The 21,290-nt window shown below is 35.5% G+C and overlaps 1 protein-coding gene across 12 annotated transcripts in view; it reads left to right on the top strand.

The window, feature by feature from the left end:
- RAPGEF6 (Rap guanine nucleotide exchange factor 6) overlaps positions 1-21,290 on the top strand; it is a 202,655-nt gene that overhangs the window by 121,755 nt on the left and 59,610 nt on the right. For all 12 annotated transcript variants that reach the window (XM_019807466.2, XM_034655968.1, XM_034655967.1 and 9 more), the window contains 4 exons: positions 6,789-7,029; positions 13,565-13,722; positions 16,524-16,764; positions 18,747-19,130. In XM_019807466.2, the coding sequence (XP_019663025.1) occupies positions 6,789-7,029; positions 13,565-13,722; positions 16,524-16,764; positions 18,747-19,130 (1,024 nt within the window). The remainder of the gene's footprint in view (positions 1-6,788; positions 7,030-13,564; positions 13,723-16,523; positions 16,765-18,746; positions 19,131-21,290) is intronic.

The raw sequence follows: 21,290 nt of genomic DNA, 5'->3' as shown, positions 1-21,290 counted from the left end.
TCTCAAATAAATGAAAAAAAGAAAAAGAAGACACACCTACAAATAGGAAAACTGACCAGAAGACAGATTTGTTTAGATGATGCCAGAGCAAACCATATTTGGTCATTTTGTGTTAAATAAAACTGATGGCCAGGTTAGGAGAACCAGTATCGTTGAGGAGGCATGGTGGGGAACCTAATAAGTAAGCTTAGAGATCCTGGAGAAAATAGTTAAGGAAGAGAGGAAAAACATTTCTAGAACTGTGCTCAGAGAGATTTAAAAATTCATCTCTTAAAAACAAGAACAGGGCATTAGGAAAAAAGGAACAGTCACTGAGAAAGAAAGAACTCAGAGTAACTTAAAACATGGCAGCAAAGACAAAAACATTCAGTAGAGGGAGTAGGTAGTAAAGTTGAGGAAATCTCCCAGACTGTAGAACAACAACAACAACAACAACAACAAATAGCATTGAGCATTTTATTCCAGGAAATCTAAAAGAAAATGTGGAGAATAAAGTATTGATGCAACAGTAGTAGAGAGTATCCCAGAATGAAAGAAGGATGGGACTCTTCTAATTCAAAGGTCCACCTAAAATCTGTGCAAAATGAATTAAACTTGTTTTAACATTCTGTTTCCAGTGTTGACTTAGAACAACCAGAAAAGTTAGGCTAAATATAAAAAGTAGCTACAAAGAAGCATAAAAATTCAGAATGAGAGCTAAGAACTGTCAGACCAGAAAGAGGTGAACTGGAGCCGTATGTGCTGTGGGACATTCACCAGTACAGAAAAGCACTGGAGAAACAGCGTTTTGGGGCAATAGACTCCCAGGAAAAGGCTAAAGAGTTGGAGCCCTGCAGTTGCTAGGAGCACAAAGTCTGCATGTCACATCTTTTCCCCCCTACTGAAACTGTATCCCAAAAAGATCTTTTTTTCCCCATGGACATTTTCAGTCTTAGATTGTAGCTGAGAAGAGGAACTGCTGGATAAAAATCACAGGTTTCTAGTTTAGAGAGCCCACCAGGGCCAGACCACTCTCACTAATGGCCTTTATTGAGGATTGGGACCTTGAATGGCTAACTTTGAAGTGGATGCAGGTTGTGCTCTAAGCAACTCGGAAGGACTTCAAGTTTTGGCCCTGGCTGTAGCCCCGGACCTCAGGGGCCTGGCAAAAGAACATGAACATAAAAATACTCTTTTGAGGATTCTAGCAGTAACCTCTTGTTTGTAAAAATAATTTTTCAAGTATAGAGTCAAGCAAAGAATCAAAGATTGTGAGGCTCTCTTAGAACTCAGTGTAATCCACAGCCAACAGAAACAAAACCAGAGGAGCTCCAGAATATCAAACACAGACTATGAGGTAACTGTCTTACATCTGTGAAGTTAAGAATCAAATTAAGGGTGCCATTTCCAGGTGAGATGGAGTAAAACACATTCCCCCCTTTATTTCCCACTAAGCTCAGCAATAAAACCTGGCCAGAATCGTGATCGGCCCATTGAAGAACTCGGAAAATTCAAAGTCCCACTACCAGTTGTGAATTGATTTTTTTTTTTTTTCACTTCAGTATCCCCTGAGGTGGCAAGCTGAAACCTGGATATGTACAAACTGATAAAGATTCAGAAGAAAGCTGATTTGAGGAGTGAGAAAGGGAATTCCCATAGTTCTTTTCCCCCCTCTTCTTTTCTGCATTCTGTCAGGCCTCAGCCTCCAAGTAATCCAGTAGCATTGACAGTAGCCTGCAACACAAGGCTGCGCAAGGCAAAATTCTGAGAGAGGGGAACCTTCTTCACCCTTAAGTATTGAGCTATGGCTCCAAGAAGGCAAGGCCACCTTCATTGTTGTTTTCCCACACTCTCTCTGTCCTCCTCTTACGTGGTCCCTAAAGTGCTACAGTGGGCACTTTATTAGTTTATTTCTAGAGGACTGAAAAGGTGAACTGAGGAACTGGGAATTAGTAGGTTGATAACTGAGATGGAGGAGACAACCTCATAAGTTGTTAATGAGATTCCAGGCTCACCTCCATGTTGTGTGTGCATGGATGTGATCCTACTTAGCATACCAGAAACTTGGAGAACCGGCATGCCAGTAGACCTCTGCCCAGGTCCCAGACTAAGTGGTGGCACAAAGCAGACAGATGGAGATAGCACTCCAAAGCTTTCCAAACTGAACATGGGAACCACAGCCCACAGAAGGCTAAACTAAGATAGCAACATTTTCTATTTCTTATAAACAGGACTCAGAGCAATTTTAACTATTACAAGGATCCCTTAGTACAAGTCTCTTCGTATTTATTTTGTTTGGGCTTTGTGGAACTTTTGAATTTGTGCATTGATGTCTCATCACTTTGAGAAATTTAATGGCCATTATGACTTGAGATACTGTCCTTGCTCTTCTTTCTTCTTTCCATGTGAGAGATCATTTCCTTATGTGTTAAAAGATCTGTGTCCCATGCATCTCTTAGAGTCTGTTCTGTTCTGTCTTTTCCCCTACTTGTGCTTCAGTTTGGATATTTCTAATGATCTGCATTTAAGCAGTTTTCATATTTTCTTCTGTATCCGGTCTGCTGTTGAACACATGCAGAGAGCTTAATTTTAGATAATTAATTTTTTAGTTCTAGAATTCCCATTTGAATCTCTTTTATAAATTCCAGTTCTCTGTTGAACCGTGTTTTCATCCATTTTATCTCTTCCCGGTATTTTTTAAATTTATTTATAATGGTAATTATAAAACTCTTAGGTGTTAATTCCAAAATTTGGGTTTTTATTTTCTGCACCCCCCCGCCTTCCTGGTTATCGTTGTGTCTTATTTTGTGTGTCTTAAAATGTTTTTTTGGTATGCTATGCTTAGTATATAAAGAAACCTAAGCAAGTAGGGAAATTAATATTTTTTCATAGAAAAGATTTGCCATTTCCTCTGGTTAAGCATATAAGGTTAAGGGGAATTGGGCAGGGTGAGTCTCAGTTACAAAATTACTTAAAATGTACCCACGTTTCAGACTGAGAGTGAGGTTTGTCATGTGCTTGATGCAGGCAGGCCCCTTTTCTGATGGAACTTTGTCCCTGAGTACAGAGAGATTGTGGGAAATTGTACTCTGCTTTGTCAGCCTTGTCCGCGTACCCTCACCCCCAATCTCTACCTAAGGCATGGCTTTTGGTTCAGAGTCTTGTGGCTTTTTGTCTTTTTTTGTTTAAGTTCAGCCCTTCAGAAATTGTGAGCTTTGCTCTTGAGCCTCCCTCTCCAAGCAGTTAAATACGTAATGTGTTTGTTGCACATCATCTCTGTTGTGTGACTTTGTCTCCTAAGTACCATGAGACTATACGGAATTTCCAACAAGTCCCCAGCCTTCTGCATTGTCCTGAGAGTAGATACCTCCCATGGAGGAAGGCAGCTCTGCTTTGGGGCTTCTTTGTATTCCAGGTTTATGCCAGTACTCGAAGCCGTTAGAAATTATTTTTCCTCTAGTAGAGTCCCTCTACCTAGTTGCCACTTCATGTTTAGAGAAGAAAAGAGCAGGGAGTCTCAGTTTACCATCTTCTTGCCGTGGAATTTTAGCTCATCTGTTCCTCTTAGCTTTCACAGCTTTCTAACATCTTTGAAAATCTCACCACTCAGATAATTATTAGCATTTTAATGTTTTAATAAAAATAATGTGTATGTTTTGGAAATTAAAACATCAAAGAAAGGTATACAGTGGACCCTGCTGTGTACAGTATTTTGGATCTTTGCACAGGAGTTGATACAGATATATTTCTTGTGTAATTGTTGAATAGAAATCTATTGCAGTATTATAATCTGTTGAGCTAATGTCATATTGATGGGTGTTTTAGTTTGTTTCCAATTTTTGCTATTTATAGTGTTGAAATAAAAATCCTTTGTACTTTCATGCTTATGTAGATATACCTGTAAGGTAAATTTCTCATGGTGGAATTAATTTTGACAATACTGCACTTTGACTTTTCAAAAGTATATCCCAATCTACATATGCTTTTATTTACCATTGTATAAGAATGCCTCTGCAGTGGGTATAACCAACTTTATGGTTATTGATGGACATTATTTATGATGAGGGAAGTTGAGTACCTTTTTTACATGTTAACATTTCTTTTTCACAAAGTCTTTTCATTTTCCATTTTTATATTGAGTTTCTTGTTTTTTATTGATTTGTTCGAATGTGTTATAAAAAAGGACAATATCTTTTTAGTCTTAAGGATTGCAAATATTTCCCCAAGTTGTCTTTTGACTTTGCTTGCTTGTGGTGTGTTTATGTGTGTGTCTAAACATACATACATATATGTAGAGACCGAGAAATTTTTACTCTTTATGTAATCAAATTTATGACTCTTGGGCACCTTCATTTCTGATTCATCTATTTAATATTGCTCTTTAATGGCATTTTAATTACATTTGCTCACCTTCTATCAATTTTTGTCCTGAACCTTAAATAATTTTTAAAATTCACTTTTTTTGTTTTCATCTATAAATCAAAATTTCTACAGGTTTATTTATAACTACACAAGTCCGGTGAGGATATAAACTTCTTTGTACCCTATTGAGTTGCCTTAAGTACACACCACAGGCAGGAATATCTGCGGTCTATTTAAAGATTCTGTGTTGCTCTTCACAGAAAATTCAGACACCTCACCATAGCATTTTTAGGCCCCTTGTCTACCTTGTTCCCTAGTGATATTAATTTTCTTTAAGTTTCCTTTTAAGACAGGGACTTGGAACTTGAGATTTCCTCTACTTAGCATCATTCCTCCTTCCCTTCCCTTTGCCTAGTTAAAATCTACTCACCTTACTGAACTTCTCTTAGACAGTGACTTAATTAGGATTTTCCCTTTCTTGCTAGCCCTTGACTTATGTTCCTTCTGTACCATGTATCTTAAATTTACTGTTCCACAACGGGGAATCTGCAGACATTTAGTATAGTGCCTGACATGTTTGTAGGTCAGTAAATTTTTCTTTGCATGAGTGCATATCGATTTTAGCTCAAAAAGGCATTTTTACCTTTATCACATGGCTTAAAATAAAGCATAATTTTCAAAGGAAACTAAAGGGAATTTATTGCTTTTTAATCAAGCAAAATATCTTTAAAAGGTGACTCCTAAAGATTTCCGTTATTTTGAAGGCAGAAAATGTGCTTTTTATAAACTTTCAATATGCTTTGGTAATATGTCATCCTGGTTGAAACTTTCGAGATGGTACCACTTTCACAACTGAATACCAAGCTATTTTATGTTGTAATGCATCATTTTTTAAGTCTGTCTTTTGGAATCTTCCTTGTAACTCCTTTGATGTTGAAGGGAAACAATGTTGATGTTGAGTTATCCCCAAAATAACAAAAATGATCACAGTTCTCTGTTTTCAGTGGGCACATTTATACAATTTACAGCTTTTCTTCTATAAAGGTACCAAGTAGTACTACTCAAAGCTATAGCGTCTGAAGACCTGCATATTCAAGAATATGTAGCTTCATTTTTCTTTGGTTCAGACCCTCCCAGACACCATGAGTTTTTAGGAAGGTTACCTTCTATANAGCTTCATTTTTCTTTGGTTCAGACCCTCCCAGACACCATGAGTTTTTAGGAAGGTTACCTTCTATATTTGCATTTTCTTTTTAGTTTTATTTTTCCCCTCCAGTAGTTGATCTGTCTTATTTAAGAATACATATTTAAAGCAGCCAAAAAATATTTTCATGATATTAGTTAATGAAACGTAGGTAACATAGGTTGTCCTAACTGGAAAAGTTACTAAAAGTAACTAGTATGTAGTTACTAGATACGTAGTCTTACACAGATTATAGTCTTTTTTTCCACCTGATCCCAAGGAGGTATAGCCCCTCTCACAAGATGAAAAATCTGATCTAGGCAGAGATTGCAAGACAGTCAATTCTTTCAATGAAATAACTCATCAAAGTTTGCATTAACACGAAGTTACCTAAGAACGATTTGTTGTTTCCTTCAAACCACTGTAGTGAATGTTTCTTAGTTGAGTAAGCAGTGGCAGAATTCTCATAAACGTGATCTTGAAGAACTTGTCATTTATTATTAAATTTAGTACTGTTTATTTCTGGTAAAAACAGGTCCAGCCAAACTTTTTTCTTTTTTTAATTGGCTAAATTTTACAAAACTGAGCCTGACTGCAGTACTTTTAGCTCATCTTGAATAATATATATTATGATAAAGAAGAACATGTAAATAATAAAATCTAAATACTTGTTTTTATAAAATTTGAGTTGGTTAGCAGTTATATTGCTTATTATTATTACATAGCAATTATTGCTAAATAGGAAGCCCTGGACTTTACAAACATGCTGCCTGTACTTCCGTTCCGTTTTTGTCAGTGACTTTCTTTTACCACTTTTGGACAATGATGTCAGAAGTATGGTTAGTTATAAAAACTGAAGAAAGGGGTACCTCGCTGGCTCACTTGGTAGAGCATGCGACTCTTAATCTCAGGGTCATGAGTTTGAACCCCAAGCTGAACATAAAGCCTCCTTTAAAAAAATGGAATATATTCTTAGGGGTGCCTGGCTGACTCATTTGGTAGAGCATGTGACTCTTGATCTCAGGGTAATGGGTTTGAACCCCACTGGGTTGGGTTGGGTATAGAGATTACTTAAAATCTTAAAAAACTGAAGAGATAAGTATATATGGCTGATGAAGATGGGTATAAACTTTATAATGTTTAATGAAAGAGACTGAAAGGCCAAGTAATAGAAGTGACTGTTTATCTTTCACATTTGTTGTTCCTATAAAATCTTGCTAATGAGAAGAAAAGAAATGACAAGTTTATTTATTTATTTCCACAGTGTTCAAAGAGTTACTTAGTAGGACTGAACAAGAAAAATCTGGTATTCCTCATATTCCTAAAATTGCCGAAAAAAAAAGTAATCGCCATTCAATCCAAGATGTACCAGGAGATATTGAACACACGTCACAGGAGAAAGGAAATAAGAAAATAAAAGCAAACACTGTTTCAGGTGGAAGAAACAAAATCAGGAAAATTTTGGATAAAACACGGTTTAGTATCTTACCTCCAAAACTGTTTAGGTAGGTAATGCTAATCTCCGTCATGTAGATATTTTTCTATTGACTAAAATTTTATTTGGCGAAAGGGAATTTGGGGTCAATTTTGGTTTTTATACAAACAACACATAAAATCTCTAATCCATAAATAAGAAAATAAATTCTCAGTATCTTTTCATTGTTTCTGTGACATTACCACTGCTGGAGTACATGATCTTCCAGTAGCTTTGTTTTGAATTTTAGGAAGGACTGCCCATTTTATTTTATGCAATCTTTTCTTGTGTATTTTTGGTCTAATTTCAGTCCTTTGATCTATAAATTTGGACATCTTGGGGATACATTTGTTGATACTAGTTTTTTGTCTTCTAAATCATCTTTCTCTTAGTGCACTATTTATTCCTTCCTGAATTCTAAATGACCTTTTTAATCAAATCTGTTTCTGTTTCTAAATTGAGATGTCACCAAAACTGAATGAATCTTTGAGATTTTAAATGTAGATTGAGGTCTGTAAAATATTTAGGAAATCAATTCACTGAAGTGTCACGACTGGGAAAGAGTCTAGCTTATATGTTTATTTTACATTATCTATGTCTTAAAGCAATCACAAAGGTTCTAATCAAGTTCAGTACTTAGCACATAGTAAGCACTCAATATCTGTGGAATAATTTAAAACAGTGAATGAGTGGAAGAAAGGAAGAAAGGAAGGAAAGAAAAAATATTCAAGCAAAACATAAAGAAAATACTTGGCTTCTGATAGTTTCTAGCACTATTTTACAGTGATGGTTATAGAGCTGAGAAGAGGTAGTCCCTACCTCTAAGGAATTCATATCATGAACCCTGTATTTTCCATACACTTCTTATACACTAGGCACAGTGTCCAAGTATAGGACTGTACAAAGATAAAGCAAGTGTCTTGTTCTCCAAGAGTTGATGATCTAAATAGGGAAAGCAGACATTACAAAGTAATTAATGTTTTGATATGTACAAAGGCAGGAACAAGCTTGGTAGGTTAGGTAGAGTATGTTTGTGTGTGTACATCTAGAGATGAAGCAGGAGAGTTAGGTAAGTGCTACGTTATGAAGGACTTTGAATATTATGCTATAGGTACAGACTTCATGTCATAGGAGGGGGCATAGAAGCTCTGTTAGTTGTATTTGGTGGTTTGGGGTTGAAAGTGCAGCACAGTGTAGTAGTAATAGCAAGGACACTAATGAGGAGGCAACTTGGAAGTAGGGAAGTGCCACCTCTCAACTTTTTTAGAGTTCAAGATCTCGAAGATTGCCTGATCAGAAAGTGTTCTTCTTTTTGAGTTCTTGTTTCCAGTCAGGAAACACATTTGTTCTCAATTTGGTTGCTTACAAAGAATTGACACATCCTGAGCTCTGTTCTTAATGTCACTCATTTCTACAAAGTCTATTACTTTATTGTTTCTTAGTGACTGCTCTCCTTGAGGCAAGTAGTTTATAAAAATGATAACTTTAAAATAGCCAAAGTTCTTTTAATATTGATCATACTGCAGTATGGCAGAAGGACAGCGAACACTGTAAGAAAAGTCTTATTCTCATAAATGAGCATTAAGGAGAATATAAGTGGGGCTAGCTCACGGTGTAAAGATAGCAAACAGTTTTGGATGACCAGAAGTCTGCAAGAAGGTAGTGAGCAAAAGGGAAATGAATGGAGGACCAGAAGGCAGAAAAGAGTTCTCAGTGGGAGTTCTCAAGAGGTAATGCCCTGAGTTCCATTGCTGGAAACCCTGGTGGATTTGGTGTGGAATACATATATCATCTTAAACTGGTTTTCATATTGAACAGTGGCATAATTGTGACATGTGTACTCTAGAACCAGAGAACAGTGATTGCAACTGACTTTAGCTTCTAGTGTCAGATTCCAGCCAGCTATATTCAAGTGACAGGCAGCTAACTCATCTCCACAGTATCTCCTTCAGGGAGTGGGAATTGGTTTTACCATGTGGATTCTCTCTTTGGTTACAGTGGGAGGCATGGAAATTAATGAAGCCAGGAGCAGTCATTTGAGTATTTTCAAGCATTTTTCTTTACATTGGCACCCCCTAAAATGAAAGATCTAGTAGAAATAATTAACTCAGAAGGGATTTTTTTTTTCATTTACTGATGTATTGAGTTTCTTGTGCCAATAGGAGACTATTGGCTATGAATGCGAACATTAATAAAATACTACACTTCAGAAGTTAATATTAAACTATCTCTTCTAAACATGTTTCAGTGAAGTAAAATGCAATAATTTCAGCCACATAAATGCCAAATAAAAGTTATTTTAGTAGAGGTCATAAAGGTTTTCTGCTGGAGCTGTTTTTGCAGAACCGATTTGTCAAACTGGTTGCTTAGCTGTTTTAAAGAATGAATGTACTATTTCTTGGGACTTCCAGGTAACTTTTAATAGATAAACAAAAAATCACTAAAACTGCAATGGAAAAATAGGCAGAGAACATGAATCATGTGTGCTGCATCAGTAGTAATCAAGGATACGCAATTTATTTTTAAAATAGGGTACCATTTGTTTCATCACAGATTGACAAGAGAATACTCAGGGCCCGAATTGATAACATCAGAAAGATAGCTCAGGCTGCTGTGGAAATATGAAATGATGCAACCTTTCCATAAAGCATTTGGGCATTTTTTTATTGAGAGTTTTAAAAACATTTTGAGTCAGTAATTCCATTTCTAATAATTAGGTGAGAATTTATATACAGATGCGCTTAGTAGTATTATCTGTAATAAAACAAATAGGAAATACCCTAGATGTCCAGCTATAAGGGATTGGTTAAATAGATTGTGCTATATACTGTAAAAATAACTAGAAGGAAAAATGTTGATTGTGATTTTCTCTAGGCTGTGATATCATATATAATTTTGTCTTCCTTGCTTGTTTACTGTATTTTTAAATTTTCTACTTTGAATATTTTTTAAGTGAGAAAAAAAACTTCAATGAATTTAATTCCACAATCCTGAGTATCTCCTGTGTGGCAAGCTCTTTGGAAGGGGCGCTCAGTCTCTGCCTTTTGCAGCACTCATTCTTTAAGAGTTGTCGTAGAAATACTGGAAGAAAGAGTATCTACATCTGTCAGGCGAAAGAATATGAAAAGAAGGAAGGAACAAATATTTGAGATAAGAATAGATAATTCCCAAAGTCCCTAACCATGACATAATTTTAAAATGAAAGAATTATCCAGAAAATTACAAGTGGAAAAAAATGGCTCATTTTCAGTAACCACTGTGAAAGACATAGCAATGGGTATTTATTGACTTGAGAATATATCACAGTTTAGGAAATCTGATGTCCTATTTTTTTAAATCACTCAGTTTTTAGTTGCTCTTTTTTAAATCACAAATTGCCTAAGTAACAGCTTCATACTATTCTTTGTAACAGTCCCAGAAGTAGACTGTCTTGTTTGCTTATCAGAAATTATTTTTTCCCCATAGTTGTCAGCATACTTTGTTTGCTTTTAATACTGGAATTATTTTTTATTTGCATATTGATAATTACATAGCCTTTTTAGTTTCATAATATGAAACTAAAATACAATTTTATTTTAAGTAAATTTAGTGTCGGGGAATTATTGAGGAATTTTTCAAAACTATCTTGTTTCTGTTACTGCATCATCTTCTCAGGAGACTGTTTTGGTAAGAAATGACATAATTATTTGCAAATGGGCTTTATTAATTCAGCTTCCAAAAAAGCATGGATATTTTGCTAATTAGATACTGTTCCATTCATGTCATAGCATGAGTTGTACATAACATTAGTGTAGTTTTCATTTATACATGCTCACACCTTAATTACCATGAATTCGTAACCAGCTTTACATTATTATATCTGTACAGTGTACTGTCTTTGCTTATTAAAAAGCAGAGGTAATTTTAAATAATACCAGTAAGAGAGAGAAGGACTTCCAGGGTTTCATGCACTTCTCTTAGTCTCCCTAGTGCATTCCATCTTACTGCAACTAAGTAATAGAAAATTAAAACTTTTTAGGTGTTAAAGTTGCTTCTACTGTGATTATTAATAGGACTGGCTAACCTTTTTAACATTTTGCTTCTTTGGATTCAGTTACTTGACCCTCTATGCTCAAAAATAGGCTGATTTGTTTTCAAAAAGCAATTAAATTAGAAAGCCTGTTATATTTAAAAATATTTATTTTCCCTGTAATTTAAATTGCTGTAGATTACTTACAAAGCTGTAAGTATAGTCTCTGTGAAAGCCGCCTTCTTTTTGTTCTCGTACCTAACCTTAAAACATTTAGCTCTGATCTTTAGCAGTACACACCCAATTATAAGGAACCAATTTAACATAAGCACAAATTCCTTATCAGATACTGTATTTCCTTAGCCTTATTTCTGTCAGATTAGACTGCCTTCTTTCCCCAGGTGAATACTTCCTGTATCTATAGTGCCTGTTGATTCCACCCTGCCTTCTCTGTTTTTCAGTACGAAACTTAAAGTCCTTTCTAGGTTTGTAGTGCTCTATTTTAGTTTTAGTAAAAGTACTTTACTGTTTTCTTAAAAATTGGAATTGTATTTTTCTCTGTGCCACAATATTCACCTATAAACCTAATTTAATCCTTAAGGCAGCCCTGGGGGAGAAGTAGTCACATTTTTAGGAGAAGAAACTAAGGTCCAGAAGCTAATAACCAAGGTCCATAGCGAATAACCAAGTTTATATGCATAGCTGGCTCTTGAAACACTTACTTTTGCTCCCTTCCATGTCTTCATGCTTTTCCCTGACAACTCTGCGGTCTTGCTTGTCCTATCTCTCTCTTCCTTGTCTGGCTGTTAGCAGTCCTTTAGCTATTTATTTAACTGTCCTCTGCACTTCATCTGGCATAGTTTCCTGATTTGCCTAAGTCCTATTTTTTACTCCTAACATATTCTGGATGTATCCCCTACTACTCATTTAATCCATTCCATGGTAAAGGTGAGTATTCTGTGATACCTCTGTATGTGTAACAGGTACTGGTTAGAATACTACATTGAATAAAACATAGATGAGAATTAATGTTAACCTAAAGGATTGGTTTAACCCTTAGAAATAAATGGTGTTTTGGTCGTTAATGCTAATGGAAATCTTTTTCATTGCTGTCCTGTGTTCGTATAGGGCTGTTTCATTTATCCTATGTTTTGTAGGACTTTTGGGGGTATCTAAAATTTAAATGACAGAGTTAGGTTTCTTTTAAATTTTTTCTCTTAGATGGATTTAGAGCTGCCTGTGTAATACCTTTAAAGTATTTTTCTTGTTAAATATAACTTAAATATAACAAATGTTATTAAAAGCAGCAGTTCAAAACCATAAATCTTTTCAAAGGTGCACAGTGTTATTATAAGGTCATTTGGCAGTAATGTTGCTATTATCTGTAATGAATGAAATGCTGGGGTGTGGAGTCAGGGTGGCCTTGTTAGGCCTTATGCTGACTGAACAGGTGAGGAAGACACTCCCTTCCCCCTTTCCCAGTCTTCAAGCCTAGAGCCTCTCTGGAGCCTGAGAAGGTACAGGTGCACTATGGCCGGCCCTGCTCATCCTGTGCTTTCTCAGAAGCCTAGAAAACAGGTCTAGGAGGTTTCTGTACCCTCTGGAGCCAGGCACGTAGCCACAGATTGGATCCCAGGTCCCACATCCCTGCTGGGTTGGAGCCTGGCTTCTCAACCTTTGAAGTATTTTAAAAGAGGGGTGTTTTATTTGCTTAAATATGGCCATTTAATTGATATTTTTGAAACCTTTGAAGGGAATTAACTTTAGATGACTTGCTTTCTGCTGTGGTTTTGATGTTCTCATCTAGGGAATAGCCAAATAATTAGACTCAAGATATCACACAAGAAATAATGTGTCCTTAGAATAAACTTAAGAGACTGTAAAATTCTTTTTCCTCTATTTTGATTTTTGGTCCTCTTTTATCTTCTTTCTACTTGTCACATGTATCCAGTGTTCACTGTTCTTCTATGTTCTATCTTCCTGTTATCCTTTCTGCATTATCACTGGTTGGGGCACTTCTCAGGTTGGGCAGTGCTCATATGTTTAAAGACTTCTCTTATTTTGTCACTTGGACCTGGCCCCTTTGTTTTCTACAGCCTGCTGGTTTTTTTGGTTTGGGTTTAGACCCAACAGTGTCCTTTGCCTAGAAGATCACCAGCCTATTATGTTGAGAGTGCAAACTTTGCTGTTGTGTGGTTATATGTTGTTGGATACATGTATACTAGTGTCCACCAAAATCAGATGATCTTAAAGGCTCCCTGAACATTCAGATTTAATTTCTCTACCAAAACCAACAGAAACTCAGTATGACTGTTTCTTATGATGTAGTAGAATTACTTAGATGTATAAGTTAAATTTTTAGTGTAAGTAGATTTTGAGTGTCTTCATAATTAAAGTTGTCCTATTTTTTTTAATTGCCTTAAATTTTTAAATTGCTATAAATAATATATAGTTTTTTAAGTCACCACTTTGAATTGGTGTTATTATGCCTCGGTGTACAGAGAAAAGAAACGTTTACCATTAATTCTCAAATACTTTTTGTGCCATTATTTTGAAGTGACGGAGGCCTGAGCCAATCACAAGACGACAGCATTGTGGGAACGAGACACTGCAGGCACAGTCTGGCTATAATGCCTATTCCTGGAACACTCTCATCCAGCAGCCCTGATCTCCTTCAGCCTACCACCAGCATGTTGGATTTTTCTAATCCTTCAGGTAATTTTTGTTTGTGATTTCATATAGCCATATTGGTACCAAAGTGACAAATTAGGTGGTTGAGCCTTGTGTATCAAATAGTAGATTTGCTTGAATCCCTTTTCTCTTTTGTCAGGGTTATGACTTTCTGCAAAAATCTGAAGCGAACATTGTGTCTTTTTGTATAAGCTAGCATGGTGCTTGCTCCAATATGAAATAGAAGTAAATAGAAAAGAGATTACGTTTAGATGTCTTCTGGTAACCCTTAGAGCAGTGGAATGAAAGCAGGGATGCTGCTTCTCAGTCAAGAAGCAACTTATCCAGGATGTGGAAAAGGATAAGGAAATATATTGTAGTCTCAGTGGCCTCACCTAACTTTCTCTGATGTACTGAAATGTGTTAGTAATGCTCTGGGAAGAATGATTTTTCACATCCTTCTCTCTACATGACTTCCAGTGTTCTTTCTAGGACAAAGATTTGTTTTGTTAGGAATTAGGGTTTAGGTAATAAGGTGCCCTTTGGATAATCCCTTTTATAGATCTATTCTAGAGGTACCATTCATGATGTCCAGATCCCTCTTACATGTGGTGATTATGGAACCGTTTGGCCTTCTCATGGGAAACAAATGGCTTTAACAGAGTATGACTTTCTTTTACACTGTTTAGCAAGATATACAAGTCTAATCTCCTTCCCAGATGATGTTAATAGTATTTGGAAGTAAAAGAAGAGGGAATGAAATGTGTGCAAATTCCCAGTCTGTCTTTTTGAATAAATTTCTCCGGAGAAATTTCAGAGCATCTCCTCTTTCCCTCAAGGTTAGCCAGTCCTGCCGGCAAAGACCTAGTGAACTGTTCCAGTTCCAGACATCTGAGGCCTATTTTTGTAAAGAGGATAGGAACAGTAGAGGTAACAATAGTTAGTTGTTTGACCTTTTTATCTAGAGTTCAAGGGGATAATGAAACCCTTTGTCCACATCTTTCTCTTGACAAACTGGAATTTCCCTCTGCTTGAAAACATTTTCTAGCCAAGTGTAGAGAAGCATCTCTGATTTGGATGGATCATAAAACAGTCTAACCTTAAGCCTTGTAGGTTTAGAGACCTGATGTCATCAGTACCCTAAGGATTAACTCACTGCAAAGAAATATGAACAAGAGGCTTTTGGTGACTCAAATATTTGCATACATCAAGAAAGGCTGTTTGGTGCATACATCTTACGAAAGGGACTTGACTGAATTTATGAAGCCTTTTGCTACCAACTGGACAGTGGACCTAGAACACTTAAGACTTTTCCACACATTCACATATGCTTAGTTGAATCTTTCAGTTTTGGGAGTCTCTTTTTGTGCCATGAGCCTCAGGGTAGTACCTTATTCTATGAAATTATCTTTTGCCACATCTCTTTCATTTGTCTTTTCTTTCCTTTAGCCAGAATTGTACTTGAGATGGCTTTGAGACAAATTTGTGATTTTTCTTCATCTTTAAAAGTTAATAATGTATGTAATGCTAATAAGATGGTGCTAGACAAACCATATGTAATTAACTGAGCCACCAAAATCTCCCAGTCCAATTGTAGTCCTTACCAGAAAACCACCCAAATAATACATTTTTCCTAATTTAAAGGACAAAATTTTTGTAACAATGATTTATTATCAGAAAATAGGTGAATATTAGATATTAATATTCAGAATATTTAATATTAAATACTGGGAAATATACTGTGTGCTCATGCTGTCAGATTACTTTTTACTTATATTGAATAATGTTAAAAATTAGCCCAGGGTCATCGTATTGAATATTGTTTTGGAAGTTTTAGCCAATGCAATGTAACAAAATAAAACAAGGTAGAATGAGGGAAGGAGATATCATTATGTACTTTTGCATATCTTGAATTAGGATTTGTCTGCTAATAGCAGAAATCACAAAGATCAAGACTGAGGTTTAACCACATGAATATCTTCAATTTTCCTGTGTTAAATAAATAGGAAAACGTGTGCCACTGTATAGTAGAGTGAACATTATTATCTAGTGTAATTCAGTAAGAAAAAACATAAAGAATATCAAAAAGTATTTTTAAAAAGAAGGAATATTAATCACTCCTTAAACTAGTGAATCTCACCAATAATCAAAGAAATGAAATGTAAGGTATTGACATATTTTTAGAGGGAGGAAAAGCATAGGGATTTCAAAATGAAAAAAAAATATAATGAACAATTTGGTAAGAATGTGATTAAAATTGCTGTCTTTATACTCTAGCATTATAAAATATTACAATCTCTCTGGAGAATATTTTGGCAGTATATTTCAAAAACCTTAAAAATATGCCTACCCTCCCTCTAATTCAGCAAATCCTCTCTAAGGAAATAATAAGATTGCCTGCAAAGGTTTATCTACCAGGGAGGGGGAAAGGTGGTATTAGTTATCACAGTGTTATTATAAAAGATGTGCGGCCTAAATGTCTGTCATTAAAGGTTTGGATAATACAAAAATACAACATACATATTAGGGAGCCCTGTGCCTCTTCTAAAAATTATTTTGTCGAAGAGTATTTAATGACATCAGAATGTTTGTAATAAATAAAAAATATTGTGGTTTCCAAATGATAATGTTTATCTTTTTGTGTGTGTTTTTCTATGAACATATATCAGTATTTTGTCACCTGAAAAGGTAGATACATTCATTTATCAATAAATTCAACAGTGATTTCTATTAACCTCCTGAAATAGGTATATACCACTGTCCAGAGGGATCTTTTTGTTGTAAATTGCTTTTTGAAGATTTTAATTGTCTTGAAAATAACAAGGCACACTTTTGTGTTTATATAGATATTCCTGATCAAGTTATACGAGTTTTCAAAGCAGATCAACAAAGTTGCTACATTATCATTAGTAAAGACACTACAGCTAAAGAAGTTGTTTGTCATGCTGTTCATGAATTTGGTTTGACTGGTGCGTCTGACACATACTCTCTCTGTGAAGTTTCTGTTACTCCTGAAGGTGTCATAAAACAGAGAAGACTTCCGGACCAGTTCTCCAAATTAGCTGATAGAATTCAGCTCAATGGAAGGTGAATGTGCTTATTAATGAATGTACTTATTTCTGGATTTTTTTTTAATTCTAGTGTAATTAACCTACAATGGTGTATTAGTTTCAGGTGTACAATATGTTCGATAGTTCCGTGTTGCTCAGTGGTCAGCATGGAAAGTGTAGTCACCGTACAGTGTTATTACAGTATTATTGACTATATTTCCAGTGCTATAGTTTTCATCTCCATGAGTTATTATATAACTTAAAGGTTTTATACCCCTTAATCCCCTTTATCTAGATGTATTTTTGAAGATTGCGTGTAAAAACAGATATATTAAGTAGAAACATCATGTCTTAGGGTCACTGAATTTTCTCTAAAAGTAGGATTTCTCTTTTATCAGCTTTGTCTCCATAATTATGTAAATGGAATCTCAGAGTGTTAGCACTCATAAGGACTACCCGAAAGTGGGAGAAGGAAAGGGAAGACAGTTTGCTAAAATATTTTAGCCCTTCTGTTAAAACAAATTCTTAGAACCACGGTGTAGTCCAATCCATTTTTTAATGAGGAACCAAATGATACATATCTTTATATGTATCTGAGTATGTATGTGTTAAATTACAAATTTGTTTTTAGTATGACTAAAATGTACGTTGGGCAAAAGAAGGAGTAATTTTTACAGTTCTTTTTCTAAGTAGTTTTACTACTATGAATATGCAAGAATGTTTTAAAATTTTTAAAAATATGCTTTGGATATTATTTGATCAACTAGAAGATTGTTTTTATAGTACATTTGTTATTAACTCTGGTGGTTTTCTCTGAGAAAATTTTTTTTAGTGAGCCTAAATTCCTATATAGACTGTAAGATCCTTAGAAACCTTAAAATGACTACTTCTCATGTTTACTGGTAAGAGAGAATGGGTTAAATCTGCTTTGTTAGCTATACATAGTGCTTAAGAGCATAAACCCTGGAGCCAGAGCACTCAACAGTCTCGGTAAGTTCCAGCTCTGGCTGTGTGACCAGAGTGAGTTACTTGGTTTCTCTCTGCTTGACTTTTCTGATTAAAAAAATGGGGACGATAATAATAGAACCTACCATGTAGGAATGTTTTAAGAATGAATGAGTTAGCCCACACTATAAATGTTAGATATAATTTTATTAACTAGTGTAATGGGTCTCAACATATTTATAGTGTTCTTTTAGGCATGTGAAGCAGACACACAGAAGAAAATGAGGTATCGTTGCTTGATAGTCAAAAATAGATGGACACAAACTTAGGCTGGGATCAAGTTGTATATTAGAAAAGAATGAACTGAAAGCCACGGATGACAAGTATGTTACCTTTTTGTCCCCAGCACCAGCCCTATACAAGATACATCCCAGCTGTGAAACTTGTCCCTTAACTTTTAAGTGTTATAGAATTGTTGATGTAAAAAGAAGAAAATGAAGGTCTTTTTTATGGTTGCAGATCAGTGCCATTTGCTGGAATGAGGGAGAACAAGGGAGAACTCATTAGTGCAGAGGTTTTTCCTCCTTTACCGGTTTTATTCTTCTTTGCTTCTCTTGGGAATTCAGAAATGAAGGAGAAAATGAGTGTAAGAACAACTTCTGAATAGAAATGTAAACAGTCTTGATTCAGATGTTCATTCTTGCTGTCCATGAACAAATACTGGTACAGTACCCACTCTGCATCAGCTGCCTTCATATAGGCCTCTGAGAGCTAAACCTCAAGAACACACGCACAGCTGTTGATGCGTTGTGTGAGTGGTTTCATAAAATGATTAAGTTCACAGCATTATCAACATTATTTTTACTGTTTAAAGTAATAGATGTCAAATGGAGTAACAGGGTAACTTCTTTAAAGTCTTCTCATTTACAATGTTAATTTTCCATTTCAACTTTAAATGAATATTCTAATGTTTTTGACAAAATGTTATTAACCATATAATGACATTTTGACGGCGGTCATAAAGTGTTCTTTATAAATGTGAATTCACTTATAAAAACAATTTTTTCCTTTTAGGTATTATTTAAAAAATAACATGGAAACAGAAACCTTATGTTCAGATGAGGATGCCCAAGAACTAGTTAAGGAGAGCCAACTGTCCATGCTGCAGCTCAGTACCATTGAGGTGGCCACTCAGCTGTCAATGAGGGACTTTGATTTGTTTCGTAATATTGAGCCTACTGAATACATTGATGACCTTTTTAAGTTAGATTCCAAAACAGGAAATACTCACTTGAAAGAGTTTGAGGACATTGTTAACCAGGAGACATTCTGGGTTGCCTCAGAGATTTTAACTGAATCAAATCAGCTGAAACGAATGAAGATTATTAAGCATTTTATTAAAATTGCACTTCATTGTCGAGAATGTAAGAACTTCAATTCCATGTTTGCAATAATAAGGTAAGTTTGTACAAATATTTGTGTATAGTTTATACATGAAGCTGACTTTTTGTGTAGGTTCTAAGTGACTAGAAGAAAAGTCCAGTTAATAGGCTTTTACAGTATTTTTAGTGGGCACCTGGGAGGCTCAGTCAGTTAAGCATCTGCCTTTGGCTCAGGTCATGATCCCAGGGTCCTGGGATCGAGTCCCACATCGGGCTCCCTGTTCAGCGAGGAGTCTGCTTCTCCCTCTCCCTCTGCCTGCTTGTGTGTGTGTGTGCACTCTCTCTCTCTCAAGTAAATAAATAAATAAAATCTTTTAAAAAATAATAAAGTATTGTTAGATTTAATATATTTTTCATTCTGGTAATAGTGGCTTCTTCACTTTCTGTTTCTTCCATCTTTTGTTTAAACATTTGCTGAATAGGGTTGAACGGCTTCCCATTTTTCTTCCTTTCTCCCCCTTTGATGGATTATACCCTCTGTGGATATATGGCCAGCAGGTGGTCTTTATCATCAGACTGCTGTACTGTGCATTTTTCCATGTCTGCCTCACTGTGATTTGGCACTGAAAAATCAGTGTGGTATCACTGCTCCAACCTAAAATTGCTATTTTGAAACAATAACAACAACAATAATAATTTTAAAAAATAATAATCGCACCATTCAGTGAGCACTGATTTGTTTATCAAGCACTGCATGAGGTATCAGTGGATGTGTTGTTGCTCAAGCACAGTAGGACTTAGAATTATAAAAATTCTCAGTCTCTAAGCCCAGGAAGTGTGGATGGTTATATGTCCTGGAAATCTTCCCCCCGCCCCCCCCAATCACTGATTGGCTGACCTAGGTAATGTATTTTCTGACCTTCCCCTAGTATAGTGCTGATCAGTAAAGGGTTTCCTCTTAAAGGAAGTCTAATTTTAAAGATGGAGGGTAGTTGTAGTTTTGTCCATTTATAAGGCCATGTGGTTGTATATAGCAGCATAATTACCTCTTAATCCCATCTGTGTATGCCCCCCACAGAATTTAATTATGACTTGTTCTAGACTCACATGAGATAGAATTAGAATCTTTATAATAATAAATCTGTCATAGTAATAAACTGCTTTATGAAGGTAACCCGTGGGTGTACTTGAATTAGACGCTTTAGAAGGAGTTTCTGTTTGTGTAGTTTTTGTTTTTTGATTTTAGGAGGAGTATTGAACAGAAATTAGCATTAACCTTTAGAACAGCTGCACCTGTGTCTGAGTCCTGCCTCTCCAGTGTAGTAGTGGTGTGTCAGTAGAAAATCGAAGACCTTTTTTTTTTTCCCCATCTATAAAATTCAGGAATCACACCACCTACTTCACAGTTTTTAACAGCTGAGTCTAAAATGAGGGAACAAAGATGCCATTGATAAACACTTGGAAGGCTAGAAATTGAAACTAAGTAGGAAGCATAAAGTTAGAGAATTTGAGAGTTACAGGCTCAGTTTTGAAGTAGTCTCGGGGGGGGGGGGTAACCTGATTGACACCAAGAGAGATCTCTGTGTAAAAAGAGAGTGTAAAAAATAAATGGTAGAGGGTTTAAGAGCCATAACTAGTGACCATTCTGAGCATAGGTAAAGAGAGTCAAACCAAAGAAATAGGGGACAAATACAAGAAATAATAGAACAACACAGTTACGATCCTGTCATTAAAGCCAAGGAAAGTGATTCAAAAGAAGGTAGTAGACAGTAGCTCCAAGACTGTTATTTGATTAAAGGTTTGTTTTAAGAACATTTTATTATACACATTACACATATTCAGTAGTTCCTGTAAAATTAATTGCTTTGTTTTTTCATATTTTATATTAAAGTATATCAAAGAATATAAAGCACATACTAATTTTACAGCAGAGGTGACACAAGTGAATCAGTTCTGCCTGGAATTAGGTAGTAATATTTTATTTATTTGAGTTATTTTTCTTAGTCTAGCTAAAGGTTTGTCAATTTTGTTAATCATTTCAGAAAACCACTTCTTAGTTTCATTAATCTTTTTTATTTTTCTGGCCTCTGTTTGATCCCTTTCTCCTCTGATCTTTGTTTTTTCCTAACTTTGGGCTGAGTTTCTTCTTTTGCTCATTTTTTGATGTGAAAAACTGGATAATTTCTGTTGCTTAATATAGAAAATTACTACTAAAATTCTGTCTCAGAAATAGTTT

This window comes from Ailuropoda melanoleuca, chromosome 3 (genome assembly GCF_002007445.2).
Source record: "Ailuropoda melanoleuca isolate Jingjing chromosome 3, ASM200744v2, whole genome shotgun sequence".
In the NCBI taxonomy this organism is placed as follows: Eukaryota; Metazoa; Chordata; class Mammalia; order Carnivora; family Ursidae; genus Ailuropoda; species Ailuropoda melanoleuca.
This window is presented reverse-complemented; position numbering and strand designations above follow the sequence as displayed.